General features: G+C 50.4%; 1 protein-coding gene across 3 annotated transcripts in view; it reads right to left on the bottom strand.

Moving 5' to 3' along the window:
- The window catches only part of TET3 (tet methylcytosine dioxygenase 3), a 101,822-nt gene extending 91,602 nt beyond the window's left edge, over positions 1–10,220 (bottom strand). Inside the window, exons 1-2 of one of the 3 annotated variants that reach the window (XM_046663482.1) lie at positions 10,108–10,220; positions 7,778–8,505 (exon numbers count right to left, since the gene is read on the bottom strand). In XM_046663482.1, the coding sequence (XP_046519438.1) occupies positions 7,778–8,080 (303 nt within the window). In that variant the 5' untranslated portion in view covers positions 8,081–8,505; positions 10,108–10,220. Of the gene's footprint in view, positions 1–7,777; positions 8,506–8,869; positions 9,204–9,320; positions 9,476–10,107 lie in introns of those variants that run through there. The other 2 variants (XM_046663480.1, XM_046663481.1) reach the window with 2 other exon arrangements.
- Positions 10,221–25,853: the final 15,633 nt, after the last annotated feature.

The raw sequence follows: 25,853 nt of genomic DNA on the forward strand, positions 1-25,853 counted from the left end.
CCGAAGCAAGCCAGCAACCCCAGACCTGTGGTGACGGGAAGGCCAGCCAGTTACCCACCCTGGGCCACCGGCTTTCTTTTTTCCCCTCCCTGAGTGACTAATAAAAACTTAGGTTATCGGATTTCTTATGTAAATGACAAGAGACAGGGCCACAGAGGGGTGTCCCCACTCCAGGTGTGCCAGCAGCCTTGGCCCTGCGCAGACACACTCAGGTCGAAGCCCAGATTAACCCTGAAAGACTCTTCCAGAAACAGGCAGCCCGGCAGCAGCAAGGGTCAAGGAGATAAAGGGGTCCCTTTCTTTTCCAACACCTTCTCTCTTCCTGAGTACCCTGCCCGCCACCCACAAGGGAGCTGTAAAGCAGTGATGCGGAGGGGAGTGAGGAATTAGTGACAGCTCCTGAGACCCCTGAGGTGGTCTTTCAACTCACCCAGTCACCACACTACCTTCACCAGAATGAGGGCTCAGCGGAGAGGTCATGACTGACTCAGGACGGGGTCCGTGAGAAGTAAGCATGGGGCCAGAAGTAAACATGGTAAAAGTTCACCAGAGCTACTAGTCAAGACTGCGGGTGAGAGAGTCTACTTCCCGCTGTGGAGCTTCAGAGAAAGTCTCTGGAGAGCCACACCTCATTCCTATTGTTCTTTCCCCATAGCAGATAATTAAAACACGGCCCTTGCCCTCAAAGAGAAGCAATGAGTTTTGCAATGGGGTTCTAACCATTGCACTGTCCCCGGCCACAGCCCTCACCACTCACACCAGAGTGACAACAGGGATCCTAACCTAAAAAATCCTTCTGAGAACAGGTGAACCTGAATAACTATTTCTCCAACCCACAAAGAGGCCTTGCTGAGGGTTCAGAGACCACGCAGGAAAACTCCATGTCACATGATATCGGAAATGTTCTATGTCTGCACTGTCCAATACACAAGCCACCAGCCACATGCAGCTATTGAGCGCTTGAAAGGTGGCTAGTGTGACTGAGTTCCTGAATTTAATTTTATTTAATTTTAATTAACTTAAATTCACATAGCCACATGTGGCTAATGGCTACCATACTGGACAGCTCAGGTAGAGCCTGCTTCTTAAATTTAGAGGTCACGAATACTCTTGAGAATCTGCTGAAAACCACGGAGCTCTAACTCGAGAAAACACACCCCCGCACGTTGACACAACATTTGGCTAAAGTTTTCAGAAAGTTCAGACTCTATTTCAACCCAGGTCTGAGATTAGGTCTAGGCATAAGATTAAGTCTAGCACTTGACCAAAAACTTCAGGGCGTAAGAGAGAGACGTTTCTTCTGCAACGTAGTTGTCTAAGGAATATGAAAATAGACCTCAATTATACTTTACATAGGCTTAGCAAGAAACACCAAGTGTGGAAGCCCCCACCTGACAGAGGATGTCCTCATAACATCCCTGCCAGGGCACCCAGCCTCTACGTAGACACGTGCAGCCACAGGGCTGGCTCTTCACTCTTGGAACAGCTGTAAATGTCAGACAATTCTTATTTCTAACATGGATTTGGTCTATCTGCTTATAACTTCCACCCACTAATAAAAGTTCTGCACACCCCCCTACACGAAGGAATTGACTCACTCTTCCACACAAGACTCCCCTCAACCTGTGTTCCTCTTCTTATTTCCAAGCCAAACAGCCCTGTTTCCTTCAGTTGTGCTGCATGTGACCACTCTGACAGATCTCGAGACAGACCATCCACATCCCTTTTAGAGTTTCAGCTCTTTCTACCTGCTAGGAAACCAGGGTTCCTTACTTGTGCATTTATTTCTTTTCTTTTTTAAACAAGTACAGGACTGTGGATTTAACTTAATTAAATTCCATCAAGTTTGGCTTGGGTCCATTGTTCCAGACCATCCCAAACTCCTTAACCCCCTGTTCTATCACCCAACTTAACATCTGCACCACCACCACCACCACCACCACCACTCACCCACCCACGCTCTGACACGCTACTACCTACATCATTTGAAGAAGGCACAAATCCCTTCAGCTCCAGAAGCCTCCACACCCTTCTGTGAGACCCAAGATGCTATGGACACACACCTCCTCTTCACAACCACCACCAGCGACAACTCTCTCATGGGGTCCCAACATCCTAAGCCAGGCTGCTGAGCAGCAAACATCTTCTAAGAGCCCTTCCCTGACTATTCCCAGGACACATACACAAGTTCTTAAAGAGTTTTCTTGATAACTCACTAGGCTAGAAGGAAATGGACTCCAGAAGAATAAGAACAAACGTGGAGTAAATCTCAAGAGGTTCTTGTCTCCCTGGCCTACAGGGCAAAGAATTGGGTTGAGTCATCCTCCTCACCCTGGTTGGCAACTGCAGTTCTTTACCTATTCATCAAAACTTATTTCTGTCCCCTTCTCCATGCCCCATCCCTTCTCCTAGTTACAAAGTGCTGTAAACAACTCAAACTACTCAAACTCTCATGGACATACAAATCACCGGGGAATCTGGTTAAAGAACAGATTCTAATTCAGCAGGTCTGAGGTAGGGCTCAAGATTCTGCATTCTAATGATGCCAATGCTGCTGGTCCAGTGATTAGCAAGGTGGAAGTATGGCTGCAAACCATTCAGGTGCCCCAAGACTCAAGCAAGCCATGTGCAGTAGAAGAGTCCAGATAAGTGCCCATCACCTCAGCCCGTACTGCATCAGAGGATTTCCACTCTAAATACATATTATATAGACCTGGGGAGCCCCCAGCCCAACAGGGTCTACTCCACATCAATTAAATCAATCCCTGGGGTGGCACCCAGGTGATCCTAATGTGGAACCCCCGATTTACATGGTTGATATAAAGTCTGAACAGGACAGCTATACCAGTGCCCTCTCTTCAGGATGACTTTAAATCAAAAACTGGCCCTCTGATCTGACCAAGAAGCTGGTAGGAGATACCACCATCTATTTGCAGAAATCCAGATCCGTTCATTTGACTGGGCTGCTTTGTAAAGAACCACAGGCACCCCTAAAGCTCAGCACTCACCTTTCTAAAGTCCCACAAGCCACCTTTTTAAAAATCCGCTCTAGAACTGTCAAAAATTGACATCAAGCTTACACGTTCAAAATTCCCAAAATCTCTTTCAAAAACTGGACTTTTTGCCTGTCTCTTGTCTTTCGGCCCTCTTTGAACCATCATAATTCTGTACAGATGTCAGAGAGCATATCCGAAGGTGTTCAGTAGGGAGTGAATGACTCAGACCCAGGGCGGCAGGCTGGTTCTCTTTTCCCAACCACACATGCTGTGGTCTTTCCTCAGTTTATACCACCTAACACGACAGGGACCCACTGGCTGCTCTCCCTCTGTCACTAGTTTTGCTCCCCGAAGTTGTAAGCCAACCCCTTCCTTCTCGTTCTTGCTGGGAATGTGTAAGACTTTTATTGTCTTGAGTATTTTCCACCAATCTCAGCACATTCTGGCCGGTGGACTTCCTGATGCTCCTCGTAAGGGGTCAGACCACTCTTGAATCTGCCTTCAGTGACACACACCCCTTCTCCACACAGGGAGCATGGTCTTTTACCATATGCACTCACTAGACAGCAGCCCATGCAGCCCCACAGATGACTCATTTCTTCCCCAGTCCCACCACCTTCCTCCTTAGGGTACCATTCAGGGCTGTTCTGTCAGCATTGCCTTTTGAAAGAGCAAAGCTATCCCTCCAGCTAACTTCCCTTTTAGAGTCTGTGGTCATGGGGTTAAAAACTGTTTGCATTTGAAAAACAATTTTCTAAAGTCTCTGGTGAACACCTCTCCTGCCCAGCCTTCTCTCTGGCTTCACAAATGGGGCCAAGATGGGGTCTTTTCTCTAAAGAGTCTCATCACTTCTACTTCACTCATTGACTCTCCCTTTGCTGGTGGGAAGCATTCCTCCTCACACCCTCCGTCTTCAAGAAGACAGACTACCAGCAGGCGAGGCAGGAATTCATCAGGTATTCACCTATCTTTGAGAGATCCTCAATTCCAAGCTATCCTGTCTCAGAATTGGCACAGAGATCTGGTTCAGCCATTAAAGCCACTTGGCTGTGAGCTTGACAGTGTTCTGACACCATATATATTTCTATTTCTCTACAATTTTTTACCCACAATGTTCTCAGTCTTGCTTCCAATCTTAGGCATACATTTTTCTATGCAGGTTTTTTTCCACAAAGGGTTATTCTCCTACCCTCCCTATCAGGTTTACTTCCTCACCCAGGAGCAACTTTTCATTCAGGTCCAGGACCACAGCAGCTCCTTGCTCCTGGATGTCCAGCTGCCTCCTTCAGCAAAGAGACTGGCAATTCCTAACTCCCTTTGCCTGGCCCCAGGGTTGTGCTCTGAGTAAGCTAGAGGATGTCTTGAGATAAACACTTATTTCGTATTGCATCTTTACAATTACGACTCAGAAACTAACTGCATATGTGTGCAATTATTTATGCACAAAGATTAATTTTTTTCTAGACATTCTAGGACTGTTTTGCCACATACACTGGGTTACCTACTATGTGCCAGACATTATGCATATTTTATCTCAACCCTCACAACAACCCTGCAAAGAAGGGTTCCCCCATCTTACAAAGGAGAAAACCGATCTCAAGAGAGTAGGTGGCACGGCGCTTACTTTGGGTTCTAAGGCCTACTGTGTCTCCACAACCACCAAACCTGACTTTTTCAGTCAGCCATCTTCGTCGTATTCCAAGCCAATACTCAGGGAAACAGAATGTGGAAGTCAAACAGCCTCCGACATCAGCCCAGGATCTAAACCCTTCCTGGAACTAGGAAGGAAGACCACAGTACAGGAACGGATCCCCTCAGGTGTGGTATCTCACTTTAGGACCCAGAGATGTAGCCACCTGCCTCTGTGGTGGGAGGGCTCATTGCCGGGCGTCATCTCTAGTCTTAAAACACTGCACCGTTTCTTCTGAGTAGAGGGGCTCCACAGCCAACACCCCCACTGTCCCCCGACTGGGAATAGTGAAGAGCAGGGAAGGAAGACGGGAAACTCAAGATTACATTCTCCCCTTTACAGGATGATACCAAGCAGCTGTCAGAAGATAGCTCAAAGGGAGCCGGGAGAGGTGGAGACAGGATGGGAGTAAGGAAAGGGTGCCCAGCAGAGGAAACCCAGGGAACAGAGATGCAAGGAGATGGTCTGATTCCCAAGAGCCTCCTGGGATGTGGTGTCTTACCCCATCTGAAGAGTCAGGGCCAACTTCTAAAGTTCTATTCCTGAGCCCAAACCAAAGAAAACTCAGATGCCAGGAATGTGTCTCCCCCTTTCCCAATCTCTCTCTGCTACATGGCTGCTCGGATCTAATGGTTAAGGTCCCAGCAGTCCCCTGAGGGGCCGTAAACGCCAGGCTGGTTCTCAGGGCTCACTCAGGCAGAGCCTCCTGGGTGTGTCTCAGCTACGCGCCTACGCCAGAGAGACCTTCATTAAGCGCAGGGTAGCCCGGACAGTGGTTCCCACGCTTTCAGCCTTCACGGACCAATAAAAAAATTGTGGAGACAGACACTAGTTGCCCTTTTGGATTTTGCCAAGTAAAGACTTAAAAAAAAAAAATCTACATTCTATCAAAGTTCTATCAACACCTTCCTTTCAGAAAAGAAAGCACATTTTAAACATCAAGAAGTAGAAAGGACCTATCCTTAAAATGAAGTACTGCTCTTTAAATCAAAGAAAGTTAGCTTTAAGAAGAAAAGCTCACCCCATGTCCGCTTTCCACTGTTTCTCTGGAGACTGGGAGAACTCTGTCATGGGCCAGCACTGCTCCACGGACCAGCACGTGGACCCTGTCCTGGGATAGCACAGGCCACCAGCCGCATTTTCCCCGACACGAAGGCATCTAGAGGGGCAGCCAGCCATGGCAAGGTCCGCAGGGAGGCAGACGTCCCTCAGCAGGGTTGGCTCGAAGCCTCAACCAACCCAGATCCCCGGTATCTTAACCACGACCACCCGGCAGCTTACACACAAGGATGACAGGACCCTGGCCTCCCTCCAGCCCCTTTCACTCAGGTATGCCTCGTCGTTGCCCAAAGAAGAGTTAAACACGGTTCACAAGGGCATCTCGTTCCAGGAACATCCAGCCCGGAAAGCTCAGCCCCCCTACGCCTGGGGTTTGATTATGGGAGGAACGGAATGAGACAGGGGTGGAGAAGGGGGTGAGCACTGGAAGGGAGGAAGCAAAGGCACCAAGCTTACACCAAAACACCAGACCTCACTCCCAGGAGCGAAGCCTATCCCTGGTCCCACCCCTCTTTCAGAAACGAGCCACAGGGCACTAGGGCAGCAGGATGCCAACTCCCCCCAACACCAGCAACGTAAGTGGCGGACACTGTCTCCCAGGCTGGGGTGGGGAGCTGCAAATGTGACCCAGATGTCTGCTTTAACCAGACAGAGACAGGCGAAACAGGGCACTGAGTCTGTGGTCCCTGGGTCATGACATGCAGCTTCCTCAGGGAGTGGACAAGAGAAGGTGAGAAGGGGCAGAAACAGTGCAGCAACACCCCTCCCCTGCCCCCTACACTCGGATCCTCATGGGACCACTGCCCCACCACGCTCACGGCACAGCCCTGCACGCAGTGGTCAGGGAAATCCCGAGCGCCAGCTGCCAGCCCATCGAAGCCACAGGTGCCCTGGCCCTCAGAAGCACAGCGGCTCCCAGCCCAGCTGGAAAGGGCTTCAAAGGGCATCAAGCACAACCCCTCCATTTCCCCAGGGAGAAGACAGGCCCAGAGAGGGGGCCTGAGCTGTCTGAGCCCTTGGACAAATCAGTGGCAGAGCGGGAAAGCCCTGCAGACAGCGCAGGCCTCCGTCTCTGTCCAGCGCCAGTTCCGCTGCCTGGAGCGACCTCAGCCGCTACATCGCTCCTCCCAAGCTGCTCAACTTCGCTTGTCCCTACTTCTGCCAACTCTCCGCTGTCGCGGCTGCCACCAACCTCGTGCTGGCAGCCCGCCACCAGGATGGAAGGGAAAGATGGCCAACGCAGGGTCACTGCCTCTCCATTTCCCTCCTCTGTTCTCATCCCAACTCCTCCCTCCCTTTCTCTACGTCTGCCCCAAATAAAGGGAGTACTCCTCCCTGGGACTGACAGTGTCTCAACAGCACATCATTCATTCAGTCAGTTGGTATCTGAGTGCTTACTACACGCCAAGGAACTGAGCCAGGTCCTGAACACACAGTGATAAATGGTCTTTGACTTCAAGAAGTATTCAGTCTAGTAGGGGAAACCAAATCATGGGCTTCTTATTAAATTCCCAAACCATTTCAACTGGCTCTCCTGCCGTCTTTCTGAGAAAAATGAGGGTACCCAAAAAAAGATTTAGGGAAAGAAACATCCCACTCCATCAGGGCAGCATAAAACCACCCTGTCACTCCAAATCTTTCCAAATCCATCAGCCTCCATCCCTTGCCTGACACCATAATTCCCCCACGTAACCCAAGCATTAGTGGCACCTTGAAATACACCTGAGGCTTCAAGCAGGACAAGAAACTTCCAGAGACAGAGCTGGATATCATGGTCCCGCGTCAAATGCAAACATCAGCGATGAGAGGGCTAGCTTAGAGCCTTCTGCGGCCCAGTGACTCTCTCACAAATTTTCCACCTGGCGAAGGAGCCCAAGCCAGATTCCAATGACAGTTACATTCCTACGCATGGTCCCAGGCAAAGTTGGATCCATAGGATCAAAACGGGAGTAAGGGCTTAACTGTCTTTAGCAAGACCCCTATGAACACAGCACCCTCCAGGGACGGGGCAGCCGAGCAAGGGCCAGCTTACCTCCTTGAGAAGCCCGACTTTTTTCTTCAGCACTTCACACTTGCGCAGTTTGCAGATCTGGTGTGTGCGACGGTTGGTACAGCTGGTGCAAGCCCCACAGTTTTCTAGCCGCCGGCAGGGCTCACAAGTACCACACCGTTTCCGTTTCTTTCGCCCATCTCCACCCCCTCGAAGCTGGGGTTCACTCCCGGCCATTGGGAGCCCAGGTCCCTGGAAGCCCCCTACCATCACCTGGCCCTGAGGAAAGTCATAAAGGCCTGGCAGGTCTGGCTGGACTGCCAGGGGCACCTGAAACTGGCTCATGACGCTGCCAGAGGTAGGGGCATAGGTGCCAGGGCAGAGCCACAGTCCAGCTTCCTGCCTGCCAAGGCCACCAACAGGTCTTTCTCTTCTACAACAGTCAAGAGTCTGCAAGGGTGAAGGCAAGTAGCTCCAGTCTCCGGGATGGGCGCCTCTTCTCAACCCCTCTTCACCTTCTCTGTAGCAGTCTGATAGGGCTCAGCTGGGGGCCACTCTCCCACCTGCTGGTTCCCAGGATCTGGGGGAGGACAACAGCAGCAGTCCCCAGGGAAGGAATCATCTTGGCTGGGTGGGTTCTTCACCCTCACCCGCCCTGGACCCAGGCATGAGGTGAGCAGGTGGGTGCGTGCTGGGGCAGGGCAGGGTGAGGAGTCTCTCCTCCCGGTACTTCTCCTCCAGGGTCAGGATGATGGAGAAGGCAGCGCTGCCTGAAAAGAGACAGAAAGGGGAAGCGCATCACTCGGGGCTCAGGCACAACTTTCACATGTTACCTCTTCCTGCTTCTGGGAAAACAGAAAATGGGGGAAGAGAAGGGGCTTGCTCAAATGAAGTTCTGCGCAAAACCTCTGGCAGGGCGCACCAGCACCCGCTCCCTGTTTGAGTGAGGAGGTCCAGGGCTTGACTGGGGGCTGAAGGGACCTGGACCATGAATTTAAGGGGGTGGTCAAGGTAAGATTTTTAAGAAAGTTGTCCTCTGCCCCAGCCCCACGGGCTTGCTTGAGTTTCACCAAAATTCCCACACAGAGCAGTCACTGGAGGTCGCTGGGCCCTCCCCATGGGAGCAGAGCTTACAAAATAAAGTTTGCTGAGCGCTTCCCTCGGCGGGGCTGCCCGGGCGCCCCCGGCACGGAAGCGGCCTGGAGGGGGGGCGCGCCCGGGCCGCCCCGCCGCGCCCCCCGCCCGCCGGCCAGATGGGGTAGGGTGGCCGGCTCCGCCGAGGGGGCGCGGAGAGGGGGGCGCGCTCCAGCTCGGGCCGGGCCGCGCGCGCGCCGCCGCTCGGGCTCCTTTGTTCTGGGGCCTCGGCCGCTCGGCTCCGGCGGCTCCGCAGCCCCCGCCCCGCCCCGCCGCCCCCGCCCGGCTCCGCTACACTGTGACCCGTAGCACCCCCGCCCCCGGCCCCCGCAACAAAGTAGCGGCCCCCCGGCCTGCCCCCGGGCCGTCCCCTCCCCCCGGGCCGGGCCCCCCACGCCTCCCCGCCGCCCCTCCCCCACCCCGGAGCCGGAAAGGCACCGACTGCACCGACCTGCCCGCCGCCTCCGGGGCGGAGCGCACAAAGGGGCAAAGTTTCCCGGCCCGCGCGCTGCCACCACCGTCGCGGCCGCCGCCGCCGCCTGGGGCGCCCGCCTCCCGGAGCGCCCGGCCCGGCCGAGCTCGGCGCGCGGAGCCCCCCGCCCGGGCCGAGGAGGGGACGGCGCAGGAGGAAGGAAGAGGCAGCGGCGGCCGCGGCGGCAGCAGCAGCAGCAATGAAGGCGTCCGCGGGACTCCCCGCCCCCCGCGCGCCGCGGCACGTGCTCGCCCGGGGACTCCCCCGCCCGGGAGGGCGCGCACGTGCGGCCCCGCGGAGCCCCGCCGGCCTCGCCACCGCCGGCTCCGCTGGGCCCGGGGCTGCGCGAGGGGGGAGTGCCCGCGGGGTGGGGAGGGGACGGAGCGGACGGCCGGCGAGCGGGTGGGGGCAGGGCCCGGCCGGCGCCGCGCCTTTGCACCTGCAGAACCTCCCTACCCCAGCGGGCGGCCCTCGCCCGGCCCGGCCGCCCCCCTCGGGCTGGCCGCTCCCGCCCTCCGGGGCTTCTGCAGCCCGGGCGGGCGAGGCGGGCCGCGCGGGGTGGAGCCCGCGGACCTCCCAGCCTAGGCCCTCGGCCGAGCCAGCCTCGGTGTCCCCACTTCCTGCCACTCCCTGCGGGCCCGAGCGGTCCGGGACGGCCCGGGCGCCCCTGGGAGCCCTGAGCTCCGGGCCCGGCTGACCCCCTTCTCCCGGCTGCCGCTCACTCATTCCGAGGCAGGACAATGGGGGACATCGCGCGTTTGCGTACCGAGTCAGCCTGGCCGGCAAGGAGAGGGGACCCCGGGGGGAGAGGCCCCGGGCCGGCTGCGGGGCACCCTCGCGGGAGTCACGGCCGAGCGCCCTTCCGAGGCGGACCCCGGGGCCCTGCCATAGGCAGCCTCCCCCGCGCCGCGCTCGGCTCTTTCGCGTCGAAAACAAAGACTAATCCGATACCCCCGCCCTGCCTCCCGGAGGAGGGGGAACGGGCGCGTCGCGGAGGGTAACCGAGGAGGACAACGTTCAGGAGAGGCTCGGACAACCTCCGTGGGGGCCGTGGCGCAACCGAGCCCTATAACCCGGTGCAGACACTTTGAAAAGTCACCCCGGGCTATTTTCCAGGCAGGGGGCAAGGAGCAAGGCACAAGAATATTTCCAAGTTGCCAAACTGCCCGTTCTGTCTGCTGCTTTTTTCCCCTCACCTGTTGTGCCCGCCAAGTTGAAATTCCAGGTTAGATTAATTCAGCTCCACCCATCTGGCCTGACTGCCAGGTTGGTGCCGGCAGCTGCCTTCCACCTACCTGGGTTGCTGGGGAGAAGGGTGGGTCTCTAACACACACACGCACACACGCGGGCAAGTTCTGGCAGAAACAACCAAGGGGCTGACTGGCCTGACCAGTTTGGGCGGTGCTCAGGGAGCCAGGTACCTGGCAGGCGTCCCCAACCGGCTGAAGCTAACAACTCAGCCAGAACTGGAAAAAGAGCATTCGGCCGGCTATTTAGAAGGAAAAAAAAAAAAAGTAACTGATCTCAAGTAGCGCTGTCCAGAAAGCCCTAGGCGGTAGAAGCCCGAGTTCCGTCTGGAACTTGCCTCCTCACAGGCCTGATTTTGACAGCCTGCTCGAGTGGCCAGGTTGTCAGCTGCGGGGCGCGCAGTGAACACCACTGCAATGTCTACTTCCTACCCTGGCCTTGGAGCGGACTGAAGAGTATCTGTTCAGGAAACTAAGCCTAGAAATGAGAAGAGACACCAATAGAGTGTAATTTTCAGTCAAACATGAGAACAGGTTGTGGACTTGTAACTGTTTTTAGTGTAATAAATGTTTAATGTGTTAAATAATTTCACTTTTAAAAAATATTACATGTATTAAAGAAAATGTAGAAAATACAGAGAATTAGAAGACAAACATCACCCATATATAACCAGATTTAACCATTTGCTATATTTCCTTCTAGCCTTTTCTATTTGTAGATTAGTTTCTTTTTTTAAAATAACAGGGTTGTACTCACACTGATTATGCAATTTGCTGTCCTCTTTTCACTTAACGTTATACCATAAGCATTTCCCTCTTTGTTATACAATCTCCAGATAGACAGTGTGACAGTGAAGTGAAGGTAGCTTCAGTAAGCCAGAGAACTCTGGGTTCCAGACCTGGCTCCCCCACTTGCTAGCAGCATGACCTTGGACAACATACTCACCATTTCCGAGAGAGAATCCAAGTAAAGTACTTAACATAGGGCTTAATAAATGGCATCAATTATTGTTTAATCCTTAGGTAGATACTACCATTAAACCCATTTTAGAGGTAAGGAAACAGAGAGATTAAGGAACTTGTCCAAGGTCACTCAGCTAGTAAACTGTAGACTCAGAATTTGAGCCTGGCATCTTTCCTCCTGTATTCTGTCTTGGGGAATGGCACCAGCAATTTACTGGGCCAGTTTACTCTTCACCAGCTATCTACAAGAGGGTCATTTCACAAAATCCTTTGGCTTAGATAACTAGGTGGATGCTGCTGCCATTCACCAAGACATAGTAGAAGACAAAAGATGCCTGGCAACATCCGTGTGGAAGTGAGTGTGGAGCCGAGGGGGCGAGGCTTAGGCTGGACTCACACACGTGGTCCCCGTCAGTGAGCAGATCTTAAGTGAGGCCTCAGGTGTGGAGGAGCTCACCAGGAGTGGACATGGAAAGTGAGAGGAAGTGGCAGCCAGGACAGAGCCCTGGGGAACACCAGCTCATGGGGGACAGCAGCTGACAAGGGGCCAGCAAGAGAGAGAAGGAGCCGCCAGAGAGGTAAGAGGGGAACAGGGCCCAGGCCTGAGACCTGCCTGTCAAGTCTTCCCAGCTGCTTCCCGCCCTGGAACTGTGCACTTCCACAGTCTTGTTGCTCATGCTTTCTGCCTGGGGAAACCCCTCCCCACCTCGCCCCCTCCCACCTACCCCCTCCACCTGCTAAATTCCCACTCATCCTGCAAGTCTCCGCATAAATGCTGGTTCTTCCATGAAACCTTTTCCGACTCCTCACTCAGCTTCCAGAACCCCACCCTCCCTCCACAGAAGTTTGACACTCCCTCTCTAGGAACGGTTATCTTATCAGCGTTGCAATTGTTTACGCATTTCCCTCCCAGTTACTATGAGCTCCTACAGGGCTGGGACCCTGTCTTTTCACCCCTACAACCCTAGATGTAGCACCCGATCAATATGTGTTGAATGAAGGTCAGTAGAACCTGATCAATCAAATATCACGGTAACACCGAGAACCTACAGACTTTCAAGGTTTTTTCCTTCCTGCTTTCCTAGCCGCACAACCTTTCAGGGACCCCCAAGATAAAGCCCAAGATCGTCAGGCCCTGCTTTCCCCGGTGGGCTGCCTCCTGTGCTGCCCCGTTATTCCCTGTCCGCACAGCCGCTCAGGGCCGGAGAGCAGCTGGCGCCGGCGTGGAGGCGCAGAGCGAGCCTCTCTATCTGGGAGCCGCATTAAGCTAGAGGCAGTGGTTCGCTACGCGTGGTTCCCGGACCGCAGCATCACCAACACCTGGGAACTTGTTAGAAATGCGAGCTTTCGGGCCCCACCCTAAACCTATTCAAGCAGAAACTCCGGGGGTGGGGCCCAGCGCTCTGTTTTAACAAGCCTTTCAGGTGATGCAGGCTCAAGTTTGAGAAGCGCTGGACTAGAGGAAGCCGGCGAGAAGCAAGTTCAGCACCAAGGCAGCGGCCAAGATCAGGCCTGAGGCGCTTAGAGGAGGCAGACAGAGGGAGGCTCCCTTTATAGCTGGCGTGGCGGGCCCCACCCCCAGCGGCCGAGGGCAGAGCGTTTGAGGCCACGGCTCCAGCAAGGTCAGGACCTGGCGGCGCAGGCCCCAAGGGCTAGAAAGGGAAAGCTGGAAGCAGGGGAAGGAGCCTGCAGGACTGCAGGCACTATCCGGGCGCAGGGGGCGTTTCCCGGCATGGGGCTGGAGGTGGGGCTGGGGAGTAAGGAGGATTTCCAGCTCCATTGATGAACTGCAGTTGACGCAGCACTTGGCAAAGGGCGCAAGAAGTATACTTGGGTGTGCACGTGTGGTTCTTAGGGATGTCACCACGTGGAACCAACACTGCTGTGTGTCTGCGGAAGCTGCACATGACTGTTACTAACCTTGTCTGTGGTGCTTGACTTGGCTTCTTGTCTTTAGCTAATAAGCAATTTGTCCTATTTGAAAAATGAGCTTTGCACTAATGGGACGTTTTGCAGAAATGTAAATATACATGGACGTCCACACCTGGGCTCAGTTTTAAAGATTAAGGGCATTGGGAAGTTCATTTGATTTGGGATGTGTTTCTTCCTTGGTCATGTATTGGTTGAGAAATAACACCAGCTAATATTTGCATAGAGCTTTCTTTTTCAAAGCACTTCCACACACATTACCGTTCTGTCTGCACAGAGCGGCTAATATGCCAAACGTGCAAATATTACTTTCCTTTTCTTTCTGTGACATAGTTATTATTACTATTATCATCGTCATTTTACAGATAAGGGAACTGGGACCCAGAGAGGTAATTTGTCCAAGGTCATTCACTACTAAGTGGCAGCATCAGGCCTATAATCCAGAACCTCTGAAACTAGCCTCCCAGGGCCGGGGCTGATATGGGGCAGAAGCTGGTGCTTTGCTCCTGGGGAAAGGGAGACTCGTTAGTGGATTGCTTTTGGACATGCATTGGTTAGTGCAACGTGTGAAGGGTATCTAAACTATGCTTTTGAATAGCCCAGCAAATGCTTTCACGTTTTATAACTATTTCTGTGACTTCATTTTGAATTTAGATTGAATCAAAAAGACTACATAACTTACAAGGAGAATGCAAGGGTCCCCATCGTAATGGGAAAGAGATGAAATAACCTGGAAATCTTCCAGCCTAAGGGCGCTGGGCAGGAGGAAGGGAACTTTGATGGACTCAGAGGCTCAGGTTACTGAATACTCACCAGGGATACAGGTCTTGGTGCCCTCATCCTTGATTTAACTGCGTGTATCAGTCAGGATCAGTTAGGCAGTGCCACAGTAACCAACAATCCCAAGATCTCAGTGGCTTGACTTAACAAAATTTTACTTCTCAATCATGAAATATAGCCATCGTGGGTCAATGGAACTCTGTTTCCTGTACCTACTCAGAGACAGAGGCTGCTGCAACTGGACGTGTTGCCTACTTAACTCTGAAGGCAGGAAACAAGGATAGGACAAATTGAGCACTGATTCTGAAAGCTTCTACTTGGAAGTAACCTACATCACTTCTCCTCTCATTTTATTGGCCAAAGCAAGTCACAAGGGGCAGGGAAGTGCAATAGATGCAAATGCTCCTGTGGGCCTGAAAGGAGAAGCACAAATATTTGGTTAACAGCACTAATAGCTAACACACAGGGAATATGTGTGTGTGAGGTGGATGTGTATGTGTGCATTTGAGGTATGTGTAATACAATCAGTTCTACCCATTTCCAGGGTGCTTTTCCCTTTTGGGGACATACACTTGAGATTCCCACTCTAATGGGTTGTCATTCCTTGCACTAGAGCAGGTTCAGAGATTTAGACCCCGGTGAAAGATACGTGAGTTGAGGGAAGCATGGTAGAAGAGGTGAGCAGCAGTAGGGCAAACCCAGTATAAATTAATTTGTAAATAAAGAAAGAATCCAGCAAAGGAAAGGACTCAGAGTGTATGTGTCACTTGGGGCCTGCCTGCTAAAGGAAGCTTCTAAAACAGCATAGCTTTGGCAGAAGCATTTCCTGCCTTCTTGCCATTTGCTTCCACTCATCCTTCCTGGCTAAACTCAGGTGACATTCCAGGAAGCCTTTGATGGTCTCACGAGACTGGGCCCACCAATCACGTAGTAAGAGTGCCTAGGTCTGTTCTATCCACCAGGCTGTGGACAGGGACCACATCTTGCTCGATGCTGGCTGTGGTATGGGGAATGGAGGCAGAGAGACCAGCGGGAAGGCTGTTGCAGGCACCCAGAGGAGAAAAAATGATGGTCTCCATTACAGGAGTGGTGGTAGGATGGAGGAAGTATGCGAGAAAGATTTAGGAGTCAAATCAACAGGATAGGGGCTGATTGGATGAGGAGAGAAGGAGGAGGTTTCTGGAGAAGCAACAGGGTAGATGATAGCACCAAGGGTGCCGGAGGAGGAGTAAGTTACTGAATGAGGACAATGTCCTGTTTGAGGTGCCTATGGAACATTCCCACAGAGAGATCCAGGAAGCAGTGCATATAGGGGCCTGAGGTTCAGATGGGGGAAACTGGCTGGGCCCAGATCCTGTGATCCATCTCTTGGTTAGACTTCAACATCAAATCCTCCAATAAGGTCAGCATTTTTTAAAGGAATTTGTTAAAAAAACAAAACAAAACCAAAAAACAGGTGGGGAGTAAGGGAGAGGAAACCACCAAAAATATGTATAGCATAAAAACTGTGAAATTCCTGAACTATGAATCCCAAGAATCCAGTCAGAGGAGTGCAAAGGCTTCATAGGAAGAACGGAGGGTCCCTCCAAGATAGGTTGAGCTTCCACCGGTCTGTCCCGTTATCTTACCTCCACAGCTTGCTCCCACTCCATCTCCTGCTGAGCAGGAGCCCGCTTGTCCCATCTAAGACCTGAACTTGATATCAAACCTCTTTCATCCTTGAGGCTCCCCTCCCGCACATCCTCTTATGGGTGAGTCCAGCCCCATTTGCAGGAACTGTGCAGTGCAGGGGGCCCAATCCTCAGAGACCCCGTTCTTCCCACTTGGCCATTGTGCCCCCTCACAACACCTCCCCTTCGCCCGCACACTGACACTCTCCCTCTGGATGCCTGGGCTCTGTTTCCAGCTCCTCCATGTTCTGGTTTATGACTGTGGGGGAGGTGATTCCCCTCTCCGAGCTTCATTCCCATCTGTGAAAGTGGGGCTCATGATGCCTCCTTTGCAGATTCCTTTGCAGAGGATCAAATGAGCCACGCTCTGGCAAAGTCCCATCTCAGACCTTGGCATACAGTAGGCACTCACACTGTCTCATTCTTCCATCCCCCCCCCTCCCTTGACTCCTCTTCCTACTTCATAGGGAAAGGGTCTTCCAATATTTTAACCATATGTAGCCATGACAACCAGAGTTAAAATATATACAGTAATCAGAGAGGATATTGTATTATCTAAGGCAGCAGAGAAAATGATATCCAGGTGCCCTGGGTGAGGCTTGGCGCTGAGTGGAGCCCTTACTCAGCCTCCCCAGCCGGAGACAGTAGTTCTCCAAACGTCTCCCTCCCACCACGTTCAATCAGCCCTAGGTCCTGTCAGCTTCACTCTAAAGGGTCCTGAACTCGTCCCCTCCCTCAGGCTTCCTGCCCCTACCCTGCTCTCCCACTCCAGCCTCCCTCCCTTGCCCTCATCGTGCTCTCCTTTCTCACAGATGTGGATCATATTGCCTTTGATTCAGACCTCCTGGGTCCCGGGCAGTCCCACCCAGAGTCCCGGAATTGAAAAGACCAGGTGCCTGGGCCATCCTGCAGCCAGTGGGGAAAAGAAGTTCCAGACTCTTGCTGCTCAAAGCGCAAGCAGTGGACTTGCAGCAGCGGCGCCACTGAGGTTTGTAGAAGCGCAGAATCTCAGCAGTTCCAGAGCTTCGGAATCAGAATTTGCATTTTGACAAGACCTCCAGGTGATTCATAGGCACCCTGAAGATTGAGCAGCTCTGCCTTAGAAGTTTTCAGGGAGCAGGGCTAAGAAGGCTGGAGATAAAAAGGACACAGGCAGCCCTTGCTGAGCTGGAAGAGGCATTCTTGGAGACACCTGCACATATGGATCAAGTCATTCAAAGTCACTCTAGCATCATTCCTGGGGAGATACACTGTATTCCCAACATTGCACTATTTATCTGCTAAACCAGGGAGGGAGTTATCAGCTGATGTCTCTCAGTCTTCTTGCCATTCTTTAGGACTGTCCTAATGGTGGCATGACTAGGCGATGACCCGCATCCACTTGATATTCGGCCATCTCAAACCACAACAAATGAAAATGAACATCTAGCCTTTGGAAAGCAATCTATCTGTAGTGAATCAAAAGCCTGTAAGACAGAAAATAGGGTGTTAATGGCAGAAAGAGGCCACAGAGAACAAGTAGACTGGCCACTCAAACATGAACGTGCAGTGGGCTAAGGGCACCTGAGCGAGGCAGTGACCCACGGGCTCAAGAGGAGCCTCACAGCTGCTAGAAAAAGGAAGAACAATGAAGTGCGGGAAGCCTGGGAGCAACCCATGAGGCTGAGGGGAAGAGCTTAGGTTTATAAGCACATGGCCATGTGTGTAGAGAAGTGGGTCTTTTTGAGAATATCTCAGTGGCCCAGGGAGGAAGCTGCCCTTGGCCTTGAGAGCGCTCTTGGAGAATGAGGTAAATTCCCCATGTGGTATATGCCAAAGGTGCCAGGTCTGTCTACTGCTTCCTGTGGGCACTCCTGGGACATAGGCCCCAACATCAACACTGAAAGAAAACCTCAGGGTGAGGGTTGCCAGATTTAGCAAATAAAAACACAGGATGTCCAGTTAAATTTGAATGTCAGAGAAACAAATAATTTTTTAGTATGCATATGTCCAATATGACCTTGCCAGAGCAGCCCTACTCAGGATTAGAGTCTGTCCCCAGGGTATGGGAGCAAGGCAGGTTTGGGCTGAAGGAAAGTCTCCTGGAACCCGTGGCACCATCCTAAGACTCCCCCTCTTTTTGAATACAGAGCAGAAATGAGCATTGTCACTTTTGGGGTGGGGCTGTCTATTGTGAGAAACTGCTCACTATTGTTTGCTTTGTAAAATGTTTTGCCCTACAAAGTAGGTGGGAACTACCAACATGTTTTGCTTTTTTTTTTTTTTTTTTACATTATCCTGTATCGGATAGAGTAATTCAAGGAATGTATACTACCGAGGAATTGTGCTTTGATAATTCCAAGTCAGTTTCCTATAGGAGATGGACTGTTTCTTAGTCCAAACCAATAAAATCCTACTGAACCAGACAAATTGTTCTTATATAAGCAGGCATGTATTCACTGAGTGCCGTGGAAGAAAATGTTGGTAACTATTTACCTGATCCAGCAATCTAAAGGTATTTCTAAGCATAAAATCAATAAACTCTTCTGTATGTCAACAACCCAAATTAAACGATAAACCAAGGGGAAATATTTACAAAAGAAATGAACAGGAAAAGTGTTATATACGTTGAAGTGTTATATAGTATGTAAGGAAAAAGATGAATACCCAAAAGGGAAAAAAAGGGCAAAGGATGTGAACCTTCACAAAAGAAGAAATATAAATAAAAATATAAAACATTCAATCTCATTAGTAATCGTAGCAAATTGACAGATCACGCAATGAAAATACTCAATTTTGCAAAGACTGCAACAATTTTCTTTCCCAAGATATGCCCCTGATGGGACCATAATCGCGTGTACCCTTCTGGGAAGCAATTTAGCAATGTTTATCAATAACCTTCAAAATGTTTATACCCTCTAACTCAATCATTTCACTTCCAGGAAAGTGGTGCACAAAAATCTAGGCACAAGGATCTTCGTGAAAGACTTTATAGTAAGAACAGGGTGCAGCCTCTCGCAATAGACTGCCCCACCCTGAAAGTGACAAAGCCCATTTTCTGCTCTGTATTCAAAAAGGGAGGGAGTCTTAGGATTGTACCATGGGCCCCAGGTGAAGACTTTCCTTTATTTTTTTCATTAAAGAATGACTAACATTAAAGAATGATTAATTTATAGGATATGAGCACATTAGAACATGATGCAGCCATTATAATGATCTAAATTATTTAAAAATTAAACAAATACAGGTTAGTTATAGAAAAATAAGAATATATGGGGGCTGGCCCCTTGGCCAAGTGGGGCGTGCACTCTGGCCCAGGGTTTCACTGGTTCAGATCCTGGGCACGGACATGGCACTGCTCACCAGGCCACACTGAGGCGGCGTGCCACATGCCACAACTAGAAGGACCCACAGCTAAAAATATACAACTATGTACTGGGGGGATTTGGGGAGAAAAAGCAGGGAAAAAAAAAAGAGGATTGGGAATAGTTGTTAGCTCAGGTGCCAATCTTTAAAAAAAAAAAAAAAAGAACACACAAATGAGCAAAAAGGAAAATCTTAAAAGACTCTGCAGTCCAGTGTTAATCACTGTTCATGACGGGGACCATATCTTTAAAAGTCTTTTATGTTTTAATATTAAAATAGTTTTTGAAAAATATTTGGTAACATTGGAAAGTATTTACCATATGAAATAAAAATGAAATAATCTGTATGTATTATATTATCAAAAATTTGTGAGCCAGCCCTGATAGCCTAGTGGTTAAAGTTTGGCATGCTCTGCTTCAGCGGCCCAGGCTCGGTTCCCGCACATGGAACCACACCACTTGCCTGTTAGTAGCCATGCTGTGGCGGTGGCTCACACAGATGAACTAGAAGAACTTACAACTATACGCGTAACTAAGTACTGGGGCTTTGGGGAGGGAAGAAAAGGAGGAAGATTGGAACAGATTTAGCATAGGGTAAATCTTCTTCTGCAAAAAGAAAAAAACTAAATATGCACAAAGATTGGGAGAGAATATATCGAAATATTAACAATGGATCTCTGGATGATTTTTGTTTTCTTCATAACTTTCTTCTAAAATTTCTACAACAATAGATATTATTCCTATAATAGAATAGAGAATTATTTTTGAGAAAAGGCAAGGGGAACATCTATACCTTGAAGCAAATCCTGATTCCTAATAGAATGATTGTGACTTTGCATATTGGAACCACCTGGAGAATTTAAGGTGTACCCATGCCCAGGGGCCACTCAGAGATTCTGGTTGAATGGACCTGGATGGGGGTCTGAGACTCGTGTCCTTGGCAACATCTGGTCACGCTTTGGGTGGGGTTCTAATGTGCAGCCAGACTGGGAACCACTATGAACACTCACGATCTCGAGTTTGGGCAGGAGTTCAGTGGTTTGGTGAAGGAGGAATTGCAAGTCATGGTTTCAAGCCCCCATGAGTGGCCCTCTCGAGCTGTGTGCTTCAGGTGAGTTGTTTAACTGAACCTTAGTTTGTCTATCTGTAGAATGGGAAAATTTAATGCCTGCCGCACAAGTTGAGGTGTGGCTTCAAGGAGAGGATAAATGAGAAAGTGCCATGTGAAAGAGAAAGCATATAGAATGTGTTCTTTGTTCTCTCCTGGAAACTCAGAGGATAGCAATTATCTTTGATCAATGCAATATCCTTGGCAACATGAGAACCCATGCAAATAAGCAGGTTTGTTTCTAAGCTGTGTCAGTCTTGTAATTTGATTTGATTCGGAGATCCTGGAGGCAGGTGCTGTCACATGTGGATGCCCAGGGGCAGTCCTAGCCCGAGGGCTCATAGGCGGTGGACAGCAGCCAATAGATCTGAGTTGGTTCAGACCATTTGGTCGTCTTGCTTGAGAGGTGGCTGGCCTCCAGAAAATGTGAAAATGTGCCTTTGCATTTTAAACACCCCAGAATGTCTACTTCCAAATAAATGTTCTTATCTAAATTGGCTCCCTGGGAGGTTATGCGGCCATTGCTTAAAACGTCTTGGGAATTCCTCTTTTGAGATTGTCTTTGTCTATGCTACATTTTTTCTCAGTATTTTCAATGGTGAACTCATTCTCTATCCTTTGAAGAGGAGCTTAATTTTAGAAAACAGCCAAAAATATCTTTAGAACCAAACCTGATGATGAGGTGGTATTCAAACCAAGGTAAGACATTTTAGTTTAGAAGTGAAGAGGTCACTTATAAGCTACATGTTTGTGTCTGTCTACCCACTGTATTCCCAGCGCCCTGCATAGCGCCTGGGACCCAGATGTTGAACGTATTCTTGTTGAGTGGCGAACAGAGCCTGGCTCTCTACTGGGACCCATAAACTGGCTCCAAAGGTAAGTCTGAAAAGGTTTTTCAGCGACTGCAGCCTATTTGGAATTAATAAATTCTAGTTTGTATGCTGATTAGAAATCAGTCTCTTTGTTTGGTAAGTATGCTCTGTGTGTATCTTACGCATTTGACTGAGGAGAAAATGTTGCTGTTCCTTCCCCTTACTGAGGCTAATACTGGATTTAGTCTCCTAAGGCAACGCTAATCAGTGACACTGGGCAAATCCAGGCATTTTTGGAATTATTTTTCATATCAACCCAATCTACAAAACATCCAAGCGTGGTGTTGTTAACAAGGACAATTTCAAGATGCTGACATTAATCCAGACTTACAAATTAGCCGAGGTCCACATCTCCACGCCTTAATGAATATGAGGAGTATGGAGTTAAGCAATTCATAGCCAGGACAGAGAGCATCAGCCTGCGAGTCAGAACTCCTTTGCTGGTCCAGCTAAGCTATTAACTAGCTGTGTGGTCAGGGCATGGGGGTGGGGGCATTTCACATCTCCCTCCTTAGTCTTTATGTCCTTATCTATATGATGATCTCGCACTCTTAGAGTTATCATTCTAAACTAGGAACAATGCAGGCTGACAAGGAGGCAAGAACAGGTTGCTAACAGACACCCAGCTGGCGTGCGATAGAGAGGAAGGCAAGGTCCCGCTCAGGTTATGGGGAGACTTTGGGAGCCACAGAAGCCAGTTTCAGCTGAGACAAAGTCCCTGCTTTGACGAAGAAAGAGAGCCAAAGATGGAGCTCAACCACTCCTGGCAATGGAACCGTTTCCAGGAAGGGAACACACAGGTCATCTGAGGTCAAGTTCAGGGCACGCAGCCAGCCGCCAGGCGGGAAGGAAGCTGCAGTGAATGCCTGCCTGCTCTCCCAGCCCTCCGCCTTCTGAACACAAGTCCCGCATCAGCCCCTGTGCCAGGTCGCTCAGGGGACCTCAGAGGCTTCTTCCAGACCCAGGCATTCCAGGTCCGGCCTCACAGACACAGCCCACACGGAGGTGCTGCCGAGAAGCAGGTACGAGTCAGCGTGAGCCTCGCAGGCTCCGCCGCTTGCCTTAGCAGCTCAGAGCTCTCTATTTAAAGCATTTGAGCATTCCTCGCCCTCTGTTGCCCTCTCTTCCAGCCTCAGGGCCTCTCCTCCCCCAGGCACACTCTCTTAGCTCCCTGTCTTTGCCTGTGGTGTTTACTCCAAAGCTGCTTTCACCGCAACTTTTTTTTTTTTCACTCTAAAAACCCTATGGTTTGATGCCCAGCTCAAATGCTACGTGATCTGTGAGGCTCCTTTGGCTGGAAGTGGCACCTGCTACAATTTGTCTTGCATCACACTTAGGGACATGTTGTCTCTCCCTGTTTGGGACCACATTGTATCCACTCTTCACCATCACATCGTGCATGTTCCCTCCCTTGCCCATGCTGCTCACCTGCCTGGCGTGTCCTTACCATCACGCCTGCCAAAATGTTCCTCACCTCGCCTTTCAAAGCTCAGCTCAGCTAGACTCTCTGTAAAGGACTTTCCAGCTCTCTCCATGTCTCCACCCACACAGACCTACCTCTGTGCCTGGAACTTTGTCTACAGTATTTCTGATCCTTAGAACAACCCTGCAAATAGGCGCAAGGTTAGTTTCACTTTCAGATTTAAGGAAGACAGAAGCTCAGAGAGTTTAAGGCACGTGTCCAAGTTGCACTGCTGGTTAGTAGCCTAGCCAGGCTTGGAACCCAGGTTTGTCTGACGCCTAAACCCAAGCCCTCCATCTATTCCATGATACTTCTTCATTTGTAAGGCAAATATTTTGAGCACGAGACTGTAAGGACTTTGTAAATCATCTTTCTTGTTTTTGAAGCAAGCAACCTAAAGTATAGAGAAGCGTGATGACTTGCCCAAGGTGACACCGCTTCTCCCTACCCCCTTTCCTTCTCTGGCCCCATGCCAGCACAGGTGGCCCAGGAACTACCTATCAACTACAGGGGGTCCCCAGTACCTAGTAACATTCCCTGGGGTCCCGAGTTGCAAGCCATCTGCCACACACCTGCCCTGCAAGCAGGGCCCTAAATTAGGCGAGAGAAAATACTGCCACAAGCTCAGTGCCACAGGACTCTTAGCTCAGCTGTATATAATGCCACAGTCCCAAACCACAGTGACTTCGAGTTTACGTTTTTCTCATGTAAAAGAAGTCTGAGGAGGTCTGATGTTACAGTTTCACCGAGTCAGAGCCTGGGGTTTCTTCTGTCTTCAGCAATGCCTTCCTCGTGAGGCACTTCATGGTTCACAGTGGCCCCCAGGATCACCTGGGGGGGCTCTGAGAGCAGAGCCAAAGGGCTCACTGCCTATCTTCTATCCCCATCATTCACCCTGCAGATCTGACAATCACATAATCCAGTCCAGAGGTGGAGAGGCTGCTCGGAGCCTTGCTGGGAGCCAGCCTGGGACTCAGCAAGTATGTAGCATGTGGCTGGCAGCATAAAGGGTAAGGGTGTGGGGACAGTTCATTTCTTAGTCCAAGGAGCCCTTCTCAAGCTCAGCCTACTTCTTCTTTTCTCCTTTTCTTCCTTCTTTTCATTTGTCTGATATTTATTGAGCTACTCACTCCTATGTGCCAGGCACTGGAGATACAAACAGGGAGAAGATGCATCCTGAGCTCTAATGAAGAGACAAGAGATCATTTTAATGCTATGTGCTAAGTGCAACAATAAGATACAGGCAAAAGGCACTCTCCAGGAACACGACAGCAGGGCCCCTGACCCAGGGGGGGAGGGGGCTCCCAGAAGAGGGTGCTTGCTGAAGAGACAGATCTGAGAAATATTAGGGGGGAGGAGTTGCTAGCCCAGATGATTGCCTGGATGTTAGGGGTGAGTGAGAGGAGGGGTCATATGCTCCCGGTGGGGCAGGGTGGTTGGAGTGATGGGGTCACCACGGATGCAGAGAGCACAGGGTCTCCCCCCAGAGACAGTGCTTTCTTGCCCCAGGGAATGCCCCCAGCCTCGGAGTAGGCTCTCACTTCCCCAGAGCTGCCTTTTCCCATTGCTGCTCCCAAAGACATGCACAGGGACCCTTTTCACTTTAAGGTTTTGATTCAAGTGCCCTCAGGAGATGAAGTCCCCTTGACCCTGGTCTAGTGAACCAAATATAGGAGCATAGTCCATACCATGCAACCTTGAGGCCAAATCAAGTTGGAGTGTCATAAGTGTCACCTGATCTCCATGGTCCCTAGCGGAAGCTTTGGCTCTAGAAAACCTACCTGTAGTCAACATCTGCCACTTTGTGGAGAACCAGTGAGTGAATCTCCTTCCTGTGTTTGGGGACTTACCCGTCTTGGTTGGAGGCAGAGCCGCCTCCCACGGTGAAGATGAAAAAATCAGATACTGTCTTTCCCAGACTCCCTTGCAGCTACTTGGCATGTCAAGGGCATGTGGCCCAGACTCTGCAAGTCAGACATCCCTAGCAGAATCTTGGGTCCGTGAGGAACCTTCTGAGACAGCAGCAGCTGCAGGGGCATCACATCCTCATGACAGTCACGGTGGATCCTCTGGGGCCTTGCAGATGAGGGCTCTGAAGCTGAAGCTTCAATAGGTAACTTGTTTCTGTTTGCAATTAAGGACCCTGACTGACTCTTTGGCAGTTGCTCAGTCCAGCAGGGCACAGGGCTAGGGCAAAGGCAGGGATGAGGAGAGCACAACTGTGTTCAGAGGACAGTGAATAAGCCATTTAGCTAGAACAAAGGATTCTTTCACAGGGGCAGGGAAGATAAGGTTGGAGGACCCCAAAAGCTCAGTAAGGAGCCTGGGTCATCATCTCGTAAAAGGCACCAACATTTTTAAAAGATGAACCTTTGTTTTCGAGCCAGCCCTGATGGCCTAGCGGTTAAAGTTTGGCACACTCCACTTTGGTGGCCAGGGTTTGTTTCCTGGGCACAGAACCACACCACTCGTCTGTCAGTAGCCATGCTGTGGCAGTGGCTCATGTAGAAGAACCAGAAGAACTCGAAACTATACACAACTATGTAATGGGATTTTGGGGGGGAGGGGAGAAAGAAGAAAACAGGAGGAAGATTGGCAACAGATTTTAGCTTAGGGTGAATCTTCCCCTGCAAAAACAAAACCAAAAAGACCACACAAAAAAACCTGTTTAAAATGTGTATTATTCTAAAAAGACCACAACTTTTATTTTGGAATAATTTAGATTTACAGAAAAGTTGCAAAGATGGTACAGGGAATTTCCATATACCCTCATCCAGTTTCCCCTAATGCTAACATCTTACATCATGTGGCCAATTTGTGAAAACTGAGAAGCTGACGTTGGCATATCACTATTAACTAAACTCTAGACTTGATTCAGATTTCGCTAGTTTTCCACTAATCTCTCTTTTCTAGTCCAAGATCCAGCCTAGGATGCCACTTTGTATTTAGATGCTAACCTTTTTAATGGAGAATCTTAACATGATTAAAGGTGTTTTAAGAGAATCATCTGATAGCAATGGACAGGTTGGACCGGGAAATAGGTAGAAAGGCATCTGTAAAGGCATTCCAGAACTTCCCCAAATTTCCAAATGTACCCCGATGCCCAGTGCCTGAAGGTGCTTACCACCTTGAAGGTG

The sequence above is a fragment of the Equus quagga genome, chromosome 5 (assembly GCF_021613505.1).
Source record: "Equus quagga isolate Etosha38 chromosome 5, UCLA_HA_Equagga_1.0, whole genome shotgun sequence".
Lineage (NCBI taxonomy): Eukaryota > Metazoa > Chordata > Mammalia > Perissodactyla > Equidae > Equus > Equus quagga.